Raw genomic sequence first — 24,383 nt, 5'->3', positions numbered from 1 at the left:
TATGATTAGAAGTCCATGTTCACAATTCATAGTCTTGAAAACTATCGAGAGATCCAGAACCAAAGAGACACATTCCCTGTGCCAAGTTCAACCATTCTTTCAGATGATCAAAGCAGTATAGTATATGATTTCAATCTATATTGAAATAGATTGAAATCATTTATTTATTCCAGATCCCTGCCAGATCACCCACGTGAACACCTTATTCATGGAAGATGAGCCTATAATTGCTAATCTTTAAAGCGTCCAATATAAGCTTCTTAAGAAAGGGTTTGTTATTGCTTTCTTAAAACAGGAAGTTATGCTGCCACACCTAAAAGAGCATAATAATAATAATAATAAATAGGACATCTAAATTTTAGATCACAATTTGAACAGGGACTAAGTGTTCTAACATATTGCTCTGGATGCTTTCCTATGTCATAAACATGAATGAATATAGTCTAATAATATAATGAACACAAGCTGCTATATATTTGCCATATTTCCTTTCTTCACTCAGTGCACTGTGGTTATTTTAAAAGCCCAATAACTAACTGGAGTTCCTATAATGAATACATCTGACTGACCAATCCTTATGTTGTTTTATTACTGATATTAAGTTAATTCTTGATTGGGAACTGCCAGAGATGGATGATTACATAAATGTTGTATGGATATATGATGGATAATTACATAAATGTTGTAAACAAACAAATAAAGGCAGATAGGTGGCCATGTAATTATAAACAAATGCACCTGGGTGGCCATATAAATGTTATAAATAAATAAATATTCCTGGCATGCAATCTATGGGACAAGCACATGACTGATTGGAAATCAATTGGTTTAATTTCCTATTTTGTAAACATATTCTGGAAGTCTAAATGTTTTGCCAGATTAGTTTTCATGGATGACAATAATGGTAGAAGATCAAAATGTGTTAATCAGATCATCCTAATATTATTAAGAAGTGATGGATACAAAGTAGAATTATGAATGCCTCAAAACCTCCACTAAGCCTGCCATCTCATGAACACATGGCCTGAAACTTAGTGGTCCTCTTTTGATCATCTTCAACAAGCAACACAGGTTGGTTGGTTGGTACTCACTCAGTGAGTTTCAGTTATGTCCACAAAGGTACTACAGGGATGTGTTGAGATTGCAGATATACTGTGGTGATGGGAGAATGGGCCAGATAATACTGCAAGTCGGCAATCATTGTTTTCTCTTGAGCCAATTTATTTTATAGTAACAGAAAACAAAGATATGACTAAGCTATTAACATGCAATGCAACATTCAAAAACATGAAATAGGAGCACACGTATCAATGTCTAAAAGCAGCAATCAATCAATTCAGAAACAGCTAAGATAAATCACCAGGACAGTGGCTAAAATAAAAAGTGAACAGTCACAAAACCCACAACTCCATCTGTCGTCAGTAGGGTCTCAGAAGAAATTCTTCACTATTAGTTTCGGTCTTAAGGAGGCCTCTACTTAAAACATAAACTAAACCTGCAAGCTTTTGCAATTTCAGCCTCCCCTCTAGTTAGGGACAGCCCTGTAGTTATCCAAACCTGACTCTCCATTTCCTGAGCTTCTGTCTGAGTAGGGCATTCAGCATATGAAGTGGTTCATTCTTAGGTTCTGATAAGATTTCCTGAAGAAGAGGAATGGCATCCTTGTATTTTCCTATTACTTGAAATTCCCCACTAGCCACAACTTAATCACCAGATTTAAATTCCAAGTTGGGTACAGCTTTGGGCAAGAATTTCCCAAACAAAGCAAGGTGTAAAGATATTAAAAAGGAACATGACTAAAGGTTTAGAAAAGAAGATGGAGGCATATCTTTTAATGCAAGCTGATAAATCTTCAAAGAAATATTAAAATGTTGATTAAATCTCAAAAGGAAGAAAACCAGGAATGTCTCAACATTAATTGTACTGTTTATTATTCAAATATTATAAACGTTAGGTTTCACATAAACATTTCTTACCAAGGAGAAAAAGAGCAAATGCAGTGGAAAAGCAGAGCTGAAGAAAGAGATAGCTTAAACTAATCTACTTGCTTTCTTTTAGCAAAGCCTAATCATATGGTGTCCAACAAAAAGATAATTTAAAAATAACCTCAAATTCTGAGAAACTTAAGTAATTATTCAATTCTAAGAGTAGAAAGGATTCAAGTCTTTCAATTGTCACCTGGGACTTGGAGAAATTGCCACACTTTTAAACCAATTATGGCTACGCTAAGGTTGAGTTCATAATTAGAGCTTCAACTAAACGTCTGATTAAATAATTACTAAAACAAGTTATACCATTTTCAATAGCCAGTTATTGAAATAACAAAGCACCCATTACCAGATTTTAACTGAATAAAAAGTAATGCCATTGCCTTAGATATTTTAATAAATACTGTAAGAAAATAATCTTTGAAATGAGCTCTTTATTTGTATTTACTTTTCTACATAATCACCATCATGCTCTATACATTTCAACCAGTGGATAAGCCTCTTCTACCAATGATGGGCAAGAACTCTACCCTTAGTTTAGTTTACTTTATTGTCATTGCACCTCGTACAATGAAATTAAATGCCATCTTCAGTGTACATTATAACTATAAAAATAAAACACAAACACACATCCTTCATATTCTATACAATTGAACTGTGCAATTGGCAAACCATACACAGGTACAGTAAGTTGAAATACTCTCTATGGTGCAGCAGTAGAAGGTCACCAGCAGTTTTTCATTCAGTTGTTGTTTCCTGAGAAGTCTCAGGTAGTATAATCTCTGCTGTGCCCTTTTGACCAGTGTTGCAATGTAAGTGCCCCAGATCAGGTCCTCTTTTAAGATAACACCCAGAAACTTAAATTTAAAACTGGCCACTTTCTCCACTCCGTCTCCATTGATAAGCAAGGGCTGGATGTCTGATCTATTCCTTCTATAATCCACTATAAGCTCCTTGGTCTTATTGGTGTCAAGGACCAAGTTATTGTCTCCACACCATGAAAACAAACTGTCTCTTCAATCAGTTTCTGACAGTCCTTTTCACCCCTTCATTTGAATCAAATAGATGCTCATTAAATTATCCTTTTCCTTTTTCAGTGTTGTGCTTTGAGGTATTAGTGATGCTACGTTCAAGAAATCCTTGTCCATAACACAATCTGCATCACTTGAATGTAACATGAATTTTCCTACCTGGGTTTTGATTTTTTTTCTTTTGTAGGTGAAGCTTTTTGATATTCCATGGATTGATTCTTCATTTCTAGGTCATAATGATGAGCCCATGTTTCATCAGCTATCAAGATGCTGTCAATAGATACCATATTTTCCGGCGTATAAGACGACTGGGCGTATAAGACGACCCCCGAATTTTCCTGTTAAAATATAGGGTTTGGGCTATACTCGCCGTATAAGACTACCCCTCTTCCAACACACACCAAATAAAAATTAAAAAACATCAACTGGCTCACCCACAATGTAAAAGCAGCTGTACTAGACCCAAAATGGCCCCTGCAACAAGCAGGAACCTCACACAGCCACAAAAAGCCCAAAAAAACAACTTTCACACTTTACACACACACACACACAACACAACTGGCTCACCCACAATGTAAAAGCAGCTGTGCTAGACCCAAAATGGCCCCTGCAACAGGCAGGAACCTCACACAGCCACAAAAAGCCCAAAAAAACAACTTTCACACTTTACACACACACACACAACACAACTGGCTCACCCACAATGTAAAAGCAGCTGTGCTAGACCCAAAATGGCCCCTGCAACAAGCAGGAACCTCACACAGCCACAAAAAGCCCAAAAAAACAACTTTCACACTTTACACACACACACACAACACAACTGGCTCACCCACAATGTAAAAGCAGCTGTGCTAGACCCAAAATGGCCCCTGCAACAGGCAGGAACCTCACACAGCCACAAAAAGCCCAAAAAAACAACTTTCACACTTTACACACACACACACAACACAACTGGCTCACCCACAATGTAAAAGCAGCTGTGCTAGACCCAAAATGGCCCCTGCAACAAGCAGGAACCTCACACAGCCACAAAAAGCCCAAAAAAACAACTTTCACACTTTACACACACAAAATTCCACATACAACTTTGTGAGATTGTGTGTTTGTGTAGTTAGCGTGAAACACTACAGAAACACACTAAATCTCAGAAAGCTGCACAAATATTATTTTATTTTATTTTTATTTTTATATGAAAACTAAATTTAAAACTTCCTAACTATAAAAATAGAAAGGTAAACTCCTTCTACATGGCTCTGGCGATCCCAGCTGAGTTGCCTGATTAGCAGATCGTTAGAGCTTGGATCGCCAAAGCCATGTGAAAGGGAAAAAGTTTTTTTCTTTTACATGGCTCTGGTGATCCCAGCTGAATTGCCTGATTAGCAGGCAACTCAACTGGGATCGTCAGAGCTTGGATCACCAGAGCCATTTAAGGCTCGTTAGAGCCTTTCGGGCTGGTCTGCCTGGTTACAGGAGAACGACATCCGGCGTATAAGACGACCTCCGACTTTTGAGAAGATTTTCATGTGTTAAAAAGTCGTCTTATACACTGGAAAATACGGTACCTTAAGTTTTATTCTTGTGTGGCAATTGATGTCAAATTTTAACTCTTGAAGCTTTAATCTTTGCTGTCAGCATACAAAAAAACCTGTTGCACAAGCCTTTTGAAGAACATCAATTATATAATCCACATGTTCATATGACATGCCAAATTTGACAGTAATTTCCCTTCAGGTGATCTGCCAATTGTGCTTAATAGTTCAACTTTTCTTGTGTAAAACTCATTGGTTGCTGTCATCCATTTTGTTTTCATCACACAGACCAGCTGTTTCTGAGTTTACCTTTCTATTTTTACATTTTTGGCATAGCAACACATTACTCATGTTACCATAATCATCAAAACAATCTACATTTGTTGGTGAATTTCAGATGGAGGCATTCCTTTGCCATCAAATTCCAATCATGGCACACTAATGAATACTTACTCCATTTCATGTTATGTAACATAACAGTTTTTTGCCAGCTGAAGTGAAATAAAGGACACTGAGCTTTAAATGCATTAATATATTACTCTTAATTCAGCTCTTGTAGAATATATTTATTAGTACTATTTAACAAGATACATCTAACTAATTAACTAAGGAGGTCAGGGAGAAACGGTTCTGTTATTTTCCAACAGAGATAGGCAGTTAAGAAGTATGTAATACAAACAAATAAGCAAACCTATTTCTTCATATTTCATCCCATGAAGATGGTCACCCTACAGCTCAAGAGCCTTGGAGGACATTGATTATCTGGACCTCATTCAATCTGCATTCAAGATGGATCATAATACCGACATCAATTTGCCAATGAACTTTAATGGGCTTGGAGTGGGAATAGCCCATCTGGCCCTCCTTGAACTCTTAGCAGCTTTTGATACAACTGATTACAGTATGATGCTGGCTGGCTCAGGTGGCTGGATGTGGACAATACAGTCTAGCGGTGATTTTCTTCCTTTTTCCAGTAGCTGGTGGGGGCAGGGAGATAAAACCTGAGGCCACTCCTTTTTTTTCTACTTCCACCATGTGACTTTGCTTCTTCAGAAACTGAACTGGTTATTTTCAGAGTATGAAGTGAAGCAATGGTTATCTCTAGATTAAGATGTAATTGAAAATATTCTGATCTTTTCTGTATTATGTATGTCTTGAAACTCAAAATACTATTTAAAAAAGTACAAAAAGTTTAATTTAAAACTCAGCATTTTATTCAATTTCTAATAGAAATACAATATACTGTAACTTTTAATTTGGAATTGTATGTCTTTGTCATGGCAATCAAAAGGAAAAATGTTAGAATGGGGAAATGCATTAAACTATTGGAGAAAGTTAAAATGATCTTTCCCAAATTACTATTTTACTACAAGTGATTCCTCCATCTTCAGACAAACTTTCTCCATAGCAAATATAAACAAATTCATTAACACAGTAAACCATTTTAGATTTGTCATGTTATGTAGATTGAAACAACAGGGAAACATTGTTGTATCTAATTTTGAAGTCTTATATAATGCATATCAAGTAAAATAATTAATTCATTTTGTATACTATAATGGGTCACAGCAGATTTGATTATGGATAGAAGATATGCCATTTACAATTGTAAACTGCATTTTTAATAAAAGACATTGTCAAGTCATTTTATGAGGCAACCTTAATGGTATGGGAACTGAATGAAATCTGAGTTTATTTTCCCTCCATTTAATTCATCCCATTTTGAATTAAAGATACAAAATTATTTTTAAAAGCACACTGAAAAATAACAAGTGGGATGGACAACTATGTTTTCAAATTAAAAGGCTTGTTTCACTGTAAAAAATATTTTATAGTAAGGGATCCTCATGAGAATATAATACAGCTATCCATTTCAAATTAGTTTTTAATCACAGGAAATTCCATGAGAACCTATGAAAAATTATATTTGATTCCAGGATCATTCATGATCAGTCAGGAATTATGTTACATTGAAATTTCATAAGATTAACAGTTGTCCCAATTCGTTGAAACATGAAATTCATTATCACATAAATGCAGACTGAATTCCCATGGATGTAAATGTATTTCTTGTATGCTTTTAATTTCTGTAGAACACTGTAATAGTGGCAATTTTCCACTGTTGTTGTGATAGTTGAGGCTGAGGAAGGGCTATTTCCCAGTCACAAGAGTTGAATACAACGCTCCTGCCAAATTAAAAGTCACAAGCTTTTGCTGTTCCTGCTGCTGGCCCAAAAGATCCAGCAGGTTATCTCTACCACAATCACCAACACTAAATGGAACAAGTTACAGTTATTCAGTGGGAATAGTTAAAAGCTTGAGCTTGAAGATCAAGTTTGAGCTCAACCACTGCTAGGAACAGAACATTAACTATCTTTCAACCTTGAAAATATTTAAACATCTGTTTAGGTATCACCTAATATCCTTTCTACTACTAGCAGCAGTAGATACTCATGTTGTCACTTAATAGTAAGTTACTATTCTTAAACAGAACCTGAATCCAGTGGCTGAGACAACTAATAGATTTTAAGTGATAGCTTTGGATAATCACAGAGTAATCAGGTTGTTTCTGACTTCTAGGTCCCCCCACACATCAATTTCAGCAAAAAAAAAAAAAAAAAAAAGTAGTGCCTTTCCTTTGTCACTGACACAAGGAAGATGCGTCAGGACTATTATCATCCATTTGAGAAACCCTTTGTAATATTAACCATCTATCACACTTAAAACATTTTCATATGGTCATATTAATAAAATTTGAGCATTTTTTATCCACTGTGCCTGGCCAGTAGTTGATTATTCAACAAAATTTCTATTAACAATAAACCAAGAACTAGAATGTTACCCCTCCCCCAGTCAATGAAAAATGGGGTTGAACAGCAGAATCTCAAAGAGGAGTCAAAGTAGATTATTTGTTGGCCTATCTAATGGTACAAGTTTTAAGCACTGTATGAAAAGTGCAGCCAAGACAAAGCTACAGATTTTCCCATGAGCCACCTAAAAGTACAAAAAAAACCAAAACCCTACATGAGAAAGAACACTTGAACTTTATTATTCTTTTTTTAAAAAAAGGTTATAACTTGCACGTCTCATATAATCTCAGTCACCAACAGGCAGTTCCAAAACAGGTGCATCGACTCAAGGAATCAGGCTGCTTACATTAGTAAACAAAAAGTAAAGTTGTTTACCATCTTGACTTAGCTATCTGAACCAGTCTCTTGTCTCAAAATTGCCTCTATCATTTGGAATGAAAAATACATGTCTATATTCTTGTATCCTGGATCAATGCAGTTGTATTAATAAATGATCCAAGTGATCTTCAGGGAAGACTCCAAGTTTAATTGCTGAGAACAACTTGAAGAAGTGTTGACTTGGAAATGAAATCCAGGACCAGCAATAGACCAGAATACTTCCCACTCATCTTTGATAGGGATGCATTGAAGCAGATTTGATATTGGTTTTTATGCCACTGGGCATCTTACCTGGAGAGATGAAAAAAGCTGGGTTTAGTAATGTAATAAGAATCTGACCAATTTAGGAGGCAATATGTTTATTACTATCTCTAGCTCTTTCTTGTACATATTTTTGAGAGAAGTACATTTAATCACTCACTCAAACTCTAACATCACTTTGTGCAAGTTTCTCAGGCATTTTATGCACTAAATAAGAAACCTGATGAATAAGAAAAAAGACTTAACTTCCCCACTATCCTATTTTCCTATGGTAAGTAAAAGCATCCAGCTGGACATAATGAGAGTAGCCTTTCCCTGATTTTGATCACTAGCCACTTATTCTCAGTATAATGGACATTCCTATATTTAGTACAATTCTATCTCATCTCCAGGATCACAGACACCTGGCTAATGTTAATATAAATCATACGCTGCTATATCCCTTCCTAAAATGATGTGGAAGAAATAGGTATCGTATATCTTGTCCCAAATAGCTGTCCTTTTTTAAAGCCTGTCTGTTATACAAAATTTAATTTTCGTGGGACACTTCCTATTGTCCAAACGGTATGACTATATATTTGTCTCTATGATTCTTTTTACCTGGTTGCCCTGCTTGTGGCATCTGCACTCCTCCAAGCATAGGCTGTGGCTGATTTGGTGCACCTGACATTTGTACTTGTTGCATGGTAGAAGCACCAGCTATGATGGCATTGGCAGCTTGCTGACTGGTTGGAACAGAACTTCCCACTCCTGGTGGACGTCTGTTGGACAATCCTTTTCCAAAGGCTACAGCTGCAACTAGGGCATTGGTATCAGCAGGGTTGAATGTCTGCTTGTTCTGGCGTAAACCTATAGGATAGAAAAGCATTCATACTGGTCTCCAAATTTTCCAAAGGGGTAGGTTTTATTTCTTACCATACTTTAATCTCTGCTTCTGGGATTTCTGTCTCTCAATAGTGTTGTCCCCACTAAAGCTCATTTGGTCTTCCCTCCTTATCTAGAATCTTACCTCCACTTTCAGATTCTCGATCTTCTTTGTTGATTTTCTCTAGCAAGTTCGAACACATTTTGTTTAGGCTTTGAATCTGTTTCTGCAATCATAAAAATCATATAATGTCAGAATTTACAAGTGCTTCAGGTTGCCTGACTTCATGCAGAAGAAACTCATTAAAGCAGCGGTTCTCAACCTGGGGGTCGCGACCCCTTTGGGGGTCGAACGGCCATTTCACAGGGGTCGCCAAAGCCCTCTCTCGCCCCCCCCCACGCCTTCACTCACCCTCACCCTCTGCCTCTGCTGGATCGCCCGGTCGCTTCAAAGAGCTAGCTGCAAAGAGGTAAATTCCTGGAGCAAATTTTTTCCCCCCTAGCTATGCTGAAAAAGGGAAATTGAAAGTAAGCAGGGTCTTGGCTGCAACGTGACAAAATGAGGCAGAGAGATTTCTTTTTCTTTTTCCTCACCAAAAAAGGTAGGTGCAAACTGCAAACAATGGGAAATTTAGGGCAAGAGGAGGTTCAAGATTTTAAAACACAGAAGAAAAAAAGCTCTATTTAACTAGGGAATTGTAATAATTGAGATACTATTAATTGCATATTGTGTTGAAAGCAGAAATGGTTAAGTTGTGGTTTGGAGGAATATATGGGGGAAATTATTTGGTTTATTATTATTGGTAAATATAATTAATTGATTTGTAAGAAATTGGATTGCATGGAAATAATTGGAATAGTCATGTTCATATTGATTAATATATAAAAAATTGATTTATATTAAAATGTTGAATTTGTATTAAACAAAATTATTGTTACATAATTAACCAATGTGAGGACGGATATAAAAATAGATGACAATGGGAAGGGGTATAATATAGAATAGAAGGGAAAAATTGAATTTGATTAAGATTAGAGATGAGGATGAAGGGTAATATTGGTTTTTTAAAAAAATAGATGAGGAATAAATATGGTAAAAAGGAAATATAAAAATTGTACATTTAATTGAAATGACTAAATACTGTGTTGGAAGAAATATCCTTCTGGGTTCTGCTCCAAGTGGGGAAAAAGACACTGGAAACATGGAGACTGCTTGGAAAGATGGTTTAATGGTGGACAGGATCACATGGCTTGATGGGGCCCTTTGTGTTAATTTCTGTTGCTATTGTGTTGCAAATGTCCTTTGACAAAGGATTGACTTTCTGCCTCTGGCCCATTAACAAAGGGTGGGGGGCAGGAAGGTGGGAGTTGCTTTGTCTGTAAAATATGCTTCTCCATTTCTCATACAGGAAAATATAATATTCTGCCTTTTTAATATTTCCCAAAATATTTCATTCTTCTAGGAAAGGGGTGGGTGCTAACCTCCTACAACTGTTTAAATTTGTGAACCGGCCAAATACTCTGTTCAAAGAAAATACGTTGTATGTTTGTATGTGTGTTTATAATTATTGCTATTTATTGCTAGTTGTTCTCTTTTATTCTTTAAAGTTTAACAATTCATTCTTTATCTTAATATCTTAATATTTGTTTGGGGTTGGCTTTCTTCCCTTTCATCTTTTTTATTGTACAGCAATCTTTCTCCTCAAACCTACCACCTCTGTCTTTTCTTTCTTTCTCTTCCCCCCCTCTTCTTCTTCTCCCTATTTCCTCTTTCTTTCTCCTTCTCCTCCTCTCTTCCTACCTCTCTTACCTTCACTCCTACTCTAATTTCCCTTCCCTTCCTTCATCCCTCTCTATTGCTGTATCCTTTTATGCATATGGACTACTCAAAGGGCTGAAAAAGTTATTTTTGACTGGTCCTCGCACTTTTGACCAGTCCTCGAACTTACGACTGTCCTCACAATTTACGTTTTTGCCCTATCTTGTCACCATGGTGAAGAGAAGCAGTTGTGAAATGAGTGACACGGTTGTTAAGAATGGTACAATGGGCATAAATAATGATAACTGCAAAGACCGGTCAAAAGTGCGAGGACCTGTCAGAAATCACATTTTTCAGCCCTCTGGGTAGTCCTTTTGTGCACAGGGACTACTCAGAGGGCTGAAAAAGTTATTTTTGACTGGTCCTCGCACTTTTGACCAGTCCTCGAATTTACGACTGTCCTCACATTTTGCGTTTTTTGCCCTATCTTATACCATGTTGAAGAGAAGCAGTTGTGAAATGAGTGACATGGTTGTTAAGAATGCTGCACAGGCATAAATGTGAGGATGGTCATAAGTGTGAGGACCAGTCAAAAGTGCGAGGACCTGTCAGAAATGACTTTTTTCAGCCCTCTTGAGTAGTCCCTATACACATAGCCAGCTAGCCACGCCCACTCAGTCACATGACCTCCAAGCCATGCCCACAAAATAAGCCACACCCACAGAACCGGTAGTAAAAAAATTTAGAACCCACCCCTGGTTGGGGGTCACCACAACATGAGGAACTGTATTAAAGGGTTGTGGCATTAGGAAGGTTGAGAACCACTGCATTAAAGCCTATAGCCAGATATTCTGGAAGCTGGAGACAGTTTGAAACACTGCCTTGACAAAATCAGAGGTAGGCATCATTTTGGATCTGAGAACTCATTGGTACCAATGAGACCTGAGAGTGGGAAAAATTATGCCTATTAAGAGTGTATATAAACCTATATAAATGAGCAATTAGTATATACAGACATACATATCCATCCACAAAACAGATAATTACTGACATAAGAGAGGCGTACTGCTGATGATTTCAAGCAACCTTTGCTGCAAGGAAATGTGGTATAGTAGGATTTGAGACCAGTGACTATCTCCCAGTCCATGTTAATCAGTCATTGTCCTACCTGTGCCACATCAGTGCCAATACGAGCTGCATCGGTGCTTAGCTGCTTCTCTTGCTCCTCTACCTCAGGATCAGGCTTAGTTCGCAGATGATCAGGTACAACTTCATGGCTGAACACTGGTACTCGTCCTTCTGTCTGCCGCTGCAATATTCAGTCTATTAGGACTCATATCTTGCAACAAAATCAAACAATACAAAGCTAAACTCATAGGCCTCAGATTATTGGAAATGTATCAGAACATCTACCTCTGCAAGTTTTTAATTTTTCTCTATCTTAATATAATAAAATTAAGCAATTAAAATAAATTTCAATGAGTTAGCTTCTTCACCATCTGCAAGTCAGCCATTATGAAGGAACAGCTTGTAACCTGAACTATAATATCAAACTGCCATATACAGCATACATCAATGTACATTGTACTATTGTATGATGAGTTTTGATTCATCCTGAAAATAATATTGACCGAAATATAGGGAATGAATGAGCATTCTCTGATCAGCTCCTTGTTCATTTTGGAAATAAGCTTTGGAAAATAAGTCGATTCCTTCTTCTTCTTTTTTAAAGTTTTTTTTTTATTTTTTACACAAACACCCAAACAAACATACAATGTATTTTTTTCTGAACAGAGTATTGGCTGGTTCACAAATTTAAACAATTTTTAGTCATTTCCAACACAATTTATATATTCCCTTTTTGCCATAGTATTTATTCTAATTTTTGTAGACCAATATTACCCTTCTTCTAACCTCTGATCTTCATAAAATTCAATTTTTCCCTTTTCATCTCTAAATTAAACCCCTTAAATTTAAAATTTCACAACATAATATAATTCCTAATATTTCCTTATATTCCCTTATTATGATCACAAATAGGTTTCATTGTCAACTGTTCAAAATACAATCCAACATCTTAATAGAAATCAATTAATTATGTAGCATTACAATCATCCATTTCTTTAGCAATAAGCCAAATTACTTTAAACAATACATTTCCTTAAATCTTAACTCTAATTTTCAATTACTTTGTCAAATATATGTATTTCAAATAATACAATCCAACATCTTAATAAAAATCAATTAATCATATAGCATTACAATCATTCATTTCTTTGGTTTTTTTTCAAATATGTTAATCTTTTCTTATTAGGTGATAATAATAAGCTAAGTTACTTTATACCATACATTTCCTTAAATCTTAACTCTAATTTCCGACCCCCTCTTCTTTGTGGCAGCCCCTCAAATACTGTTCTGAATTAAAGCAATTACTTGAGTATATGTCTTTCCTATGACACTTTCCCCATTCACGTTTATAATTCTGTCACCTGTGCATAGCCCAGGTGCAGCTTCAAAAGCAGGTACTCCATCCTTAACTTGTTTAACAAATATGGTTATGATTTCAACATAGATTTGATTTCTTTGATTCTAGAACTTTTCATTTGATACTCTTTGAGAAGTTTTAATTGTAATGGTCTTTGACCGTAATAAATATTTGATTTTTAAAAGGTAAAGCAATACTTATAAAAGCAATTTTTAAACATGATAGAGGAAAACTTATATTCTGTAGTAACTGAGCTAATTTAGTAAAGATCTGGATTTAATGTCTCTTTTTCCCATGCATAGACTCAGACTCACCACATGACTCACAAACTCACCACACGAATGTGTGTATGCACACACACACAAGGATGCATATATCTTTTTCTATTATATGGTTCCATATAATAACAAAATGGCTTGACTTCACCTATAAACAAATGCTGGCCTCTCTTTTAAGGTAACTATTCCCTATATACAATTTTGTTGTGCAACTGAATCTTGAGCTATATAGCATTTGATAATTGCTTCCAGTTTAAAATCCAATCCTGTAATTTTAATGCTTTCTTTTTGGCTGTAAGAGCTTATTTTTAAGCTTTGCAAAGCATTTCTTTAACTGCTGTCTAAAGTCTACCATTATTATGATATTCCTTGTCAGACAGAATTGAGTGCTATAGGCAATCTACAAGGGTGGGTTCCAAAATATAAAGTTGCAAACTACCCGTTCAATCTGGTTTGCTCAGGATACTGTAAAGCCTTCATGTTCTATCTTTAGCAAAATGGGATGGATGGTTCATAAAATTCCATTTAATGAAAGAAATTGTTCTTCTCGCCATAATGAACCTGGGACATGAATTTCTTAATTGTTCCATCTATGTGCTGGCATACTAATACAACATTCTAGTAGAGATCAAACTTTCAGGGAGGGAAATGTGGTCAAACCTATTACAGAGTTGTCAAATTCTTATTGGTAGCTATTGCTAAAATAAGTCTTTAGATATCCTAATCCTGGAATAATGTTACAAAGAAGTCCTTTTATTCTTTTATCTAAATTTTATTCTTATTTACTCACTTTTGCTTTATTATATATTGTTCTCTTTTGCTTAATTCCTATACTTGTAAATTTTAATTGGCAGGTTATATAGTAATTTTATGGTATTTAAGCCTGCTTTTATGCATTATATTTAGCTACTTAGCTTGTCACTGATCAAAAATAAACTTTTCACACTATTACTATTCAATAATATCATATTTATGTCTTTTTATTCTATTGTCATACAGATTAGTATCCATAACACCTATTTCTATTAATCAAATACTTTAGATTGTAGGAAGAAGAAAAATTCTCTTGGTTTCCTACTCCTTCTATGTATTTGTCTTTGTGAAAGTTTGCAAGCTTTGCATTATTCACTCAACTTTTTCTTCACTGATAAGAGATTCATTGTTCAGTACACATAGTCCTCGACTTATAGCCACTTGTTTTGTGACTGTTTGAAGTTACAGTTCACGGAAAAAAGTGACAACCATTTTTCACACTTCATACATTCACATTACAGTCACATTATCAAAATTTGGATGCTTAGCAACCGGAATGTGTTTATGTGATGGATGCAGTGTCTGGGATCATGTGATCACTTTCTGCAACTTTCTTACAAGCAAAGTCCATGGGAAAGCCAGATTCATTTAACCACCATGTTACTAACTTAACAACTACAATGATTCAACTCTGACAAGGAAAGGCAAAACTTACATAACAACTGTCTTGCTTAGCAAGGGAAATTTTTTGACTCAATTGTGGTTGTAAATCGAGGACTACCTGTAATTTATTTTCTCCCAGAACTAAAAAGGTACACACTGAGTCAAATTCTTACCATTATCTCTTCATCCCGATCTGGCGATAACACTAAAGGGATAATAACCTGATTACGTAACAGTGGAGTCTTCTCATGCTTCAACACTTTGTTCAGAGTATTAAGCTGCCCTGAGAGCAGAGCAAAACTATCTAGCACAGAGGGCCTAAGGCAGAAGGATGGAAATAGAAATACATGAATTATATCAAACAAACATCTGGGAATACATTTGAGGGAATTAAATTAATCTTTAGATCAGAATGCTCTAACAAAGAAATAGAACTCATTGAGCATAACCACTCTAATTCTAACATATGCCATGTACAGATGGGACGTTGGCTTACCGTGATACGTTCCTTCTCGTAGTGTAAAATGGGAGGTGCCAGTCTGGGATTCAGTATGCTCTAGCTCCATGTCCTGAGTTGAAACTTCTGAAGATCCGCCTCCCTGGTGATGTCTCTCCAGTTTGTGCCAACGAAGCCAAGGTGAATGGTACACAGCCAAAGTGAATGGTACGCAGTCTGAAAGATAGAAATAACATGCTCCACCAAGGGAGCCGGTCCAGGCAGCCACAGACAGGGTGGGGCTGGCACCTCCCATTTTACACTACGAGAAGCCAACGTCCCTTCTCCATAGTGTAGAAATGGGAGGTGCCAGTCTGGGATATACCAAAGACTGACCAGCCTTAAGGGTGGGAGCTGTCCTGGGCTGACGACCCCGGATCTTCAAGAACCCGCTGTAGCACTTGTCTCCCAAAGGCAGCCTCCACCGAAGCGAAGGAGTCAAGTCTATAGTGACGGATGAAGGGAGTGGGGGAAGTCCACGTGGCCGCCCGACAGATGTCTTCTACTGACGCCTGAGTAGACCAGGCCGCAGTCATGGCAGCACTGCCGGTGGAGTGGGCCGTAATCCCTTGCGGCACCGGGAGCGCTTGAAGCTCATATGCAGACGAGATACACGCCCGAAGCCAGCGTCCCACCGTGGAAGAGGTCACCCTGTGGCCAAGAGTCGACGGCTGAAAGGAGATAAAGAGTGCCTCCGTCTTTCGGAAAGAAGCGGTCCTAAAAATGTAAATACGGAGGGCCCTCCTTACATCCAGGGTGTGCCAGGTCTGCTCCAAGGCGTGCCTAGGCCGAGGGCAGAAGTCTGGCAAGACCAACTCCTGCGCTCGGTGGAACAAGGAGTTGACCTTAGGAAGAAAGGCAGGGTCCAGCCGCAGGACCACCCCGTTGGGATGAAAAATACACAGGTCTTTCCGCACCAATAAGGCCGCCAACTCCGAAATCCGTCGGGCAGACGTGATGGCCACAAGGAAAGCTACTTTGCACGAGAGGAGGCGAAGACTAGCCTCCCTCAATGGTTCAAATGGTGCCTTCGTTAATGCCTGAAGAACCTTAGAGAGGTCCCAAGTGGGATAACGGTGAAGAGGCGGAGGTTTTAAGTTAGTCGCTCCACGCAGAAAAATCTTCACCCTCGGATGGTTAGCGAGGGAGCCCCATTTCCCAAAGGTCAGTACAGTGCCTAGCGCAGCCACCTGACGTCGTAGAGTGTTAGTGGAAAGTCCCATGTCCAACCCGTCCTGTAGGAACTCAAGCACCTCCACCACAGATGCTGAGGTTGGACTCAAATGTCTGGAGGCACACCACACTGCAAACCTGTTCCACGTGGCCTCGTAAATACGAGTGGTGGAGGGCCGCCTGGCCGCCTGCATAGTCCGGATGACCCTGGCCGGAAAGTTCTCCCTCCTCAGGAGCCCCCGCTCCACACGGCTAACTGCAGTCTCTGCGGGTCCAGGTGCTGCACCGGACCCTGGTGAAGAACAATTCTGTCCGGGGGAATCCGCCAAGGCCTGGCAACCGACAGATCGACCAGGTCGGCGAACCAAGGCCGCCTGGGCCAGTGCGGGGCCACTAACACCATCTCCGCCTCCTCCAACAACAACTTCCGAATGACGGCTGGGATCAGGGGAAGGGGAGGAAAAGCGTATAGAAGGCCCCTGGGCCACGGGGTCCGCAGAGCGTCCACCCCTGCTGCTCCCGGGGCAGGAAATCAGGAGAAGAAAAGAGGAAGTTGTGAGTTCGCCGGAGAGGCGAAGAGGTCCACCACCAGGCGACTGAACCGGTCAACTATCTCCGCAAACAGGCCGGGATGGAGCCTCCACTCCGAGGGGTCCACAGTGGCTCGGCTCAGCCAGTCGGCCTCAACATTGTCCGTCCCGGCGATGTGGTCCGCTGTCAGGGACAAAAGGTGAGTCTCTGCCCAGAGACAAAGGGCCTCCACCTCTCACATTAGAGTCCGGGAATGAGTCCCCCCTTGCCTGTTGACATGGGCTTTTGTCTTTGTATTGTCTGTGAGGAGCACGTGCTGCCCCCTCACCTGCGGAAGAAAGGTCTGGAAAGATAGACGGGCAGCTTGGAGCTCCAGCCAATTGATCTGGTGAGACAGCTCTAGGTGTGACCAGGGGCCCTGGGCCACCTGGGATCCGCAATGACCCCCCCAGCCCAGCAGGCTGGCATCTGACGTTACTACCACCCTGTGGGGTTCCCTGAAGTAACACCCCTTCTGGATGGCCTCTGACGTCCACCAGGTCAGGGAACGTAGAACCCGTGGTGGAACTTGAACCCTGATCTTGGACGAGCTCGTTCCTGCCTTCTGAAAGGGGAGCAAGAACCACTGTAGTGGTCTTGCATGGAACCTGGCCCAGGGAACAATGTTCAGACAAGATATCATTTTCCCCAACAGATGGGATAGCTGGTCTATCTGAACCGTCTGGGACCCCTGAAGGGAATGAATCAGAGCCCTTATACAGTCCTGTCTGTACGGGGACAGGAAAACCTGCCCCGCTTGCGTGTCGATCAGGGCCCCTAGGTGAACTAACCTTGTGGAAGGAACCAGATGACACTTTGCCAGATTCACCGAGAACCCATGGTCCCTCAATACCTGTATAGTAGTGGCTAAGTCCTGTTCCGCTCGCTGCTGGGAGGACGCCTGTAGGAGCAGATCGTCGAGATAACATTGAATTCTGATGGGGAGAGACCTGAGATACGCCGCCAAGACAGAAAGAAACTTGGTAAACGTCCGGGGGGCAGAGGCCAGCCTGAACGGCAGGGCAAGATATTGGAAGTGACGGCCTGAATAGCAAAACCTCAGGTATTGACGATGCTCCGGCCGAATTGGAATGTGGAGGTATGCTTCGGTCAAATCTATGGAGGCTAAGAAGTCTCCCTCCCTGATTCCCGCTAAGATGGAATGCAGGGAGTGTATTTTGAACCTCCGGTAAACGATAAACTCGTTCAGATCTTTTAAATTTAGAATTGCCCTCCACCCCCCCAAGGCCTTTGGGATGACAAATAGGTTGGAATAGAACCCCCGTCCCCTCTGCCCCAGTGGAACCGGCTGAATGGCCCGAATATCCAATAAATGCTGGATAGCCGACTCCATGAGTCCCCGTTTGACCGGGTCTCCAGAAACGGGGCAAGGGAGGAAACGCCTAGGAGATGAAAGGAATTCGAGGGAAAGCCCTGCTCTTACAGTCTCCCTCACCCAATTGTCTGTTGTCAGGTCGTCCCAGCGGTCCGCAAACAGGCCAAGCCTGCCCCCAATAGGGGCCAGAGACGGACAGTCACTTAGCTCTTCTAGCCCCTCTGCCTCCAGAGCCCCTAAAGGGCTTGTTGGGTGGCTGCTGGCGACCACGGTGGAAGGCTGAACTGTCTGCCTGGTAACTAGGTCTAGAGAAATGGAAAGGCCGTTGCTGATGGAGAAAGCTTGGCCTGGCTCCCCCCTGGTGGAAGGAGGGCCGCCTATAGTAAGGGAACGAACGGAAATCCGCTCGCCTGCTCTGGGACGGGAGAATCTTTCTCTTATCCCTCGTGTCTATGAGTAGGGGATCTAATACTCGGCCAAAAAGGAACCCCCCTTCAAAGGGAGCGGAAGCCAACTTCCACTTGTTCTTCCCGTCCATTCGCCAATGACGTAGCCAAAGCATACGTCTAGCTGTTACTGACGAAGCCATGGCCCTGGCAGAGAACCTGGCATCAGCCAAGGTAGCATCCGCCGTATATTCAGCCGCTGCCAAAATCTTTGAAATGTCTTGATGGGCCCGAACATCATCTGGTGCCAAATGGCCCTGCAGCTGACGAAGCCATCTGACCGACGCCCTGGTGAGAAAAGATGCAGCAGCAGAAGCTCTCACAGCCCAGGCATCCACCTGGTGCGCGCGACGAAGTGCTGTCTCCTCTCGCCTATCCTCAGCCTTCAAGGCGTCCTCTGCATCAGGTGGTAAAACAGAAGAAGAAGTGAGAGCTGCCACCGGAGTGTCTACCTTGGGAACCTCCAACAAGTTAATCATGTCCGCATCAACCGTAAACATCTGGTTGTCAAGACCTGAGGCCCTGGAAGGTAAAGCTGGGGCCGCCCACTGCCTACGGATCATGTCCAGAAACATCCCCGGGATAGGGATGGTATCTGCCTCCACAGCCTGCTCAGTGAAAAGGTAATCATCCTGCTCTCCAGCACCCCTAGAACCAGAGAGAGCTGGATCAGGGCCCAAGCGAGCAGTGGCCCTGGCCTTTGAGAGAAGGGGCTTCAAAGGGGCTGGATTAAATAACCCTTTGAATGCAGGCCTAGGTGGTTGGACCTGATCCCCATCGGATATCTCCCCTTCCTCCAGATAGTCCTCTACATAGTCAGCTAATTCAGATGGGGAAGGTGAAATCAGCCCCTGGTAATCCTCAGGGGGATCATAACCCTGACTCTCAGCCTCAGGTCTAAATGTGTACATTTGTGCAAAAACCTGCAATTGAAGCTGCATGCCTTCTGCGATGCCCTGTCTAATTGCCTGCTCTATCCAAGCCTTCATAGAGGTAGAAACATCTGGTTCCCCCCCCCTCACCCTGGCGAAGGCCAGCCACAGTGGGGGTAAAAGTAGCTTCAGGATGTCTACTGGACCCAGAAGGCCCCGGGATCGGCTGAGGCTCAGGCTGCATCTCTGGAGACCACTAACTAGAAGGCCCAGCCGCAACAGTAGAAAGCCCAGGCTGAGAAACTGCAGAATGCACAGTCTGAGGAGCAGCAGTTTCCACATCTTGACTAGATAGAGGCTGAGCAGACACAGAAGCGTGAGAGGATTCTGTAGATGCATTAATGGCAGCGGCCTTTGCAAATTCTCTGTCCAAGGCACGTTGTCTAACTTGGGCAGTCTTTTCCTCGGCCTTGGAACGCCCTGAGCGAGCCCTGGCCTTGGCCCTGATTTTGTTAGCTGCAGTAACGCTGGCCATTTGAGGCCTAGAAACAGCTCTGCCTCTGATAAGAAGGGGGGATCAAGAGCCCTCAGCAGAAAAAGATGCTTGCCTGTCAGTATCCCCCATAATTCTAAAGTCTGTTGTCCTGTCCAGAAATCCACAGAAAAGGGCAAAGTCTTCCCAACCGGTGAGGAAAGGGAATTATACTGGCCTGAAGTCCTGACAAAATGGCTGCCGTTGAAGTCAAAATGGCCGCCTCCAACAGCTACAGTTCAAAGAAGGCAGTCTTTGGGGGTGATCAAAAGACCGCAGGACAGGCCGCTAAGCAAGCCCGCAGACAATTACAGATTTTTGCGCTGGTCAATGTCCAGATGCCCTCTGCCAATCAGGAAGCACCAGCTCTGTGCCCAGGAAGGCCGGGGAAACAAAGCCGCCCGGACAAATGGCCGCCAAAATTTGCGCGGGAACGAAGGCCGCCGCGACTTACACCCAGCTCAAAATGCCTGGCGCCGCTCCTCCGATCATAAAAATGCAGCCGTGCACAGGCATTCACCAAAAAGCAGCGCCCAGGCTGAAAGAGGCTGGCGCGACTGCAAACGGCCCCCAAACGGCGAGAAAAGGATGAAAAAAGCCGCTGCGCCTCTCAGCTGAGAGGCGGTGATGAAAGGGACGCCGTGGCAAGCCGAAACGGCGCGCACGTCCCCTGGCTCCAAACGCAGGCTCCTCCAGTCAGAAAAGGCGATTGTAAGAGTCCGGGGCGAAAGCCAGCCGGATAGCCCCCTCAGAGCTTTTAAAAGTGTAGGGGAGGTTGGGGGGAGAGCAACAGCCACCACCACCCCCACACTCAATCCAGAAGCGGAGAGATTCCCCCTAGCCTACCTGCTATTTCTGCCAGTCACAGCTACAACAGATTAGTAGAGAAAAACAAAAAAAGGAAAAATAATTAGAATTAATTAAATCCAACTCAAAACTCAGGAGCTTAAGGTTGCAACCATGAGCTAGGGCTGAGTTGAAACAAACTGGAGAGACGTCACCAGGGAGGCAGATCTTCAGAAGTTTCAACTCAGGACATAGAGCTAGAGCATACTGAATCCCAGACTGGCACCTCCCATTTCTACACTATGGAGAATTTCCTATAAGGAATATTTAATTACACGATATATATTCTGGTTTCTACACATTCAAGGAAGCCAACGATTAAATTCAAAACACAAAACTTAGAAACTCAAAGGCAAATTAAAACCAATGAAAGCATTGAGGACCCAGATTGTTGGGGGCAATATGCTAACTCTGTAAACCGCTTAGAGAGGGCTGTGAAAGCACTATGAAGCGGTATATAAGTCTAAGTGCTATTGCTATTGCTATTGCTATTGCCAATGATAATTTGGTGAAGAAATATGTCTTGGCTATTTTTTAAAGAGTCATGTGTACCAAACACTGCTTCTGGGGGAGTTTATTTTATGCTTTTCTTGTTGCAACACAGGAGAATGCCTTCTTCTGTGTGTCAGATAAATGAGCCTTTGACAGCCAGGGAATTTTCAAAAGGATCTTAATAGAAAGACAGATCTTAATGTTAATACTGGGTAGAGCCAAACAAATCTAACTTTGACCATCTAGTTAGGTCAAAAAATTAAAAATGACTCTTGTTCAAAGCCCAGTGAATTCTGAGCAAGTATACTGATTTTATATTGTTATATTTAAAAAATGTTCCAAAACAAAGAATATTTGTTACAGAGATCATTTGTTTTACAGCCTGAACCTTTATATATTTATTCCAGAATAATTGCCACTCAATTTCATGAAACTCACACAAAGATGAAAAAGGAAGGGACTGAAGGCTTTGCTAAAAACATAATAGGCAGTTACATCCTAAAATCAGAAAATTTGCTTCATTCTCCAAATAAACTGGGAACTAGTAAGGATTAAGTTTTGAATTGAGTTCAATGTATTTTGACAGGTTCCCTAAATAAGCTGAAATATTACATGAAATACTGTCCCCTCCCACCAGTACCAGCTGGCTATGTAACCTTACCAAGTGAGACGGTCATATTCATTCTCCAGCTTGTAAATGAAACTGACCAAGGAATTCTTCAGGTCAGCCACTTGACTGATAAGAGCCTCCAGGGATAGCTCAAGCTGCTTTTCCTCTCTCTGGAAAGGACATACAATAAGATTGAGCATATTTTAAAACAATAATCGCTCTGCTGTTTTCAGCTACAGATAACGTCATGACAGCTAGCTTCCCCATGAAAACAACAAAAAGAGCTTTTTTGGCTATATTACTGTAGTAGTAAAAGGAAGGTGGACCCAGTAATGGGAGAAAATGGAAGACAAAATAATAATAGGTGCTGAGGAGATGGCAGAACTCTTCAGTTCTTACTTTGTTTTCCTTCAAAGGGGAATTGTGTTCCAATAGATCTAAACAGAACAATTGACACAAGGAAGAAATGGCAATCCATGGCATATAAATACGATTGTTAGAAGCTACCTGTCTACCACGATTGAATTTAAATCTCTAAGACCAGACCAATTATATCTAATAGTTTTGAGTAGCTTTTGGATCCCATGTTATCAGTAATGTTTCCAGATACAGTTCAAGGTACTGGTTAATACCTCTCTGTGGGCACACGAGCCATCGCCCCAGTTGAGCTCTGCCCCGCACCTCCCACTGCCCAGCTGGTCTTCGGGTCTCTGCCGCACATGCGTGGGGTGCATGCGTGGGGCACGTGTCCATGTGTGGGTGGTGGTGCATGTGTGAGGGGGCCATGTGTGCATATGTGGGGGTGCAGGGTGCGTGCACAGGGTCCGCATGTGTGGGATGAGTGCAGGGAGCCATGCATGCATGCACAGGAACAGGGTGTGTGCGGGGGCAGGGCGTATGCGTGCGCATGTGTGGGGGCAGGGCATATTGCATTTTGGGGGTTTGGGCACGTGCGCACGAATTGGGGACTCGGTCTAGAAAAGGTTAGCTATCACTGACCTAAGCACTTCATAGCACAAGACCTGGTTATTTGAGAGATCACCTACTCTTGTAATTTCTGTCTGTTTTATATTATAACAAAGTAAGAATATTCTGACATTAAATAGTGTCAACTAGTGGGACCCATAAAACCTTTTTCTGTTATGAAACCTGCCCACTGAAACAGCATTCCTTTTTTTAAAAAAAAAATAATTCTTATGAATTTTTAAAACTATAAATATTAGAAAAGTAACAAAAGAAATAATGAAGAATAGTATAAGAAAGAAAAAAGAAAAGTTGTTAGGGAAACAGCTTTTGATCTTTTTGACAGCAGTTATAAATACACTTATATTTTACTCCCTCTCCCTATGGTTGCATTATAATTTCCTTTCCATAAGCTACCCTTTCTAATCTTCAAATCTTAAGCTCATTTTTCTCTGTTGTCATAAAAAAATCTTGTAAGGGGTTTCCAATTATTGATAAATGTAATTGTTGATCTTTTTCTAATCAAATTAATTTTGCCACTGTGCTAGCTTTGTCTATCTTCATCAACCATTCTTCTGTTGTGGTTATTTCAAAATGCCTCCATTTTCTGCGTGTCTCATTTTATACAGTAATCATATACTGTATTAAAAATAACCTTCCAAGGCTCTGATTGTCCATTAATTCCAGCAAGAAAAATTATGGTTTCAGTTGAAGGTTCATCTTTAAAGTTACATTACTATATATATTTGAATTCAGAAATTTCTGATTTTTTTTTTACAAATCCATCAAATATGATAAAATGACCCTTCATTGTGTCCACATTTCTAACATAAATTTGAAGTACCTTTATACATTCCAGATAATATTTCTGGAGTCACCTACTGATGGTACATCATTTTATTAAAAAATATCCTTCAAGTTGTAAAATAATGTAAATTTCAATTCTTTTAACCATTTATTTTGCCACTGTTCCATCAGAACATTGTGTCCAAGTCTTACTTGAAGTATATAATGTGGTGTTAGGAGAGGCAAAAATACCATCATCAGGGGTGGAGGCAAATATTGCACTGATACCAAAGGAGAACTCTGATAGGATGCTAATTAAGAACTATAGGCCTATATCTCTTCTAAATACAGATTATAAAATATTTACATCAATAATAGCCAATTGTCTAAAAAAGTTTCTAAATGAGTATATTCATATCGATCAGAACGGTTTCTTACCAAAAAGGCAAATGAAAAATAATA

The 24,383-nt window shown here is 40.6% G+C and overlaps 1 protein-coding gene across 3 annotated transcripts in view; it reads right to left on the bottom strand.

Annotated features, from left to right (window-relative positions):
• Positions 1-2,499: 2,499 nt before the first annotated feature.
• Positions 2,500-24,383, bottom strand: part of MED8 (mediator complex subunit 8) — a 32,860-nt gene continuing 10,976 nt past the window's right edge. The window contains exons 2-7 of one of the 3 annotated variants that reach the window (XM_070939630.1): positions 22,224-22,342; positions 14,973-15,117; positions 11,789-11,929; positions 9,007-9,088; positions 8,598-8,846; positions 2,500-3,357 (exon numbers count right to left, since the gene is read on the bottom strand). In XM_070939630.1, the coding sequence (XP_070795731.1) occupies positions 3,293-3,357; positions 8,598-8,846; positions 9,007-9,088; positions 11,789-11,929; positions 14,973-15,117; positions 22,224-22,342 (801 nt within the window). In that variant the 3' untranslated portion in view covers positions 2,500-3,292. Of the gene's footprint in view, positions 3,358-5,823; positions 8,028-8,597; positions 8,847-9,006; positions 9,089-11,788; positions 11,930-14,972; positions 15,118-15,295; positions 15,546-22,223; positions 22,343-24,383 lie in introns of those variants that run through there. The other 2 variants (XM_070939629.1, XM_070939631.1) reach the window with 2 other exon arrangements.

This window comes from Pituophis catenifer, unplaced genomic scaffold (genome assembly GCF_029215685.1).
Source record: "Pituophis catenifer annectens isolate HBS135680 unplaced genomic scaffold, rPitCat1.0.hap2 SCAF_3, whole genome shotgun sequence".
Lineage (NCBI taxonomy): Eukaryota > Metazoa > Chordata > Lepidosauria > Squamata > Colubridae > Pituophis > Pituophis catenifer.
Note: the sequence above shows the minus strand (reverse complement) of the source record. Positions and strands in the feature narration are given on the sequence as shown.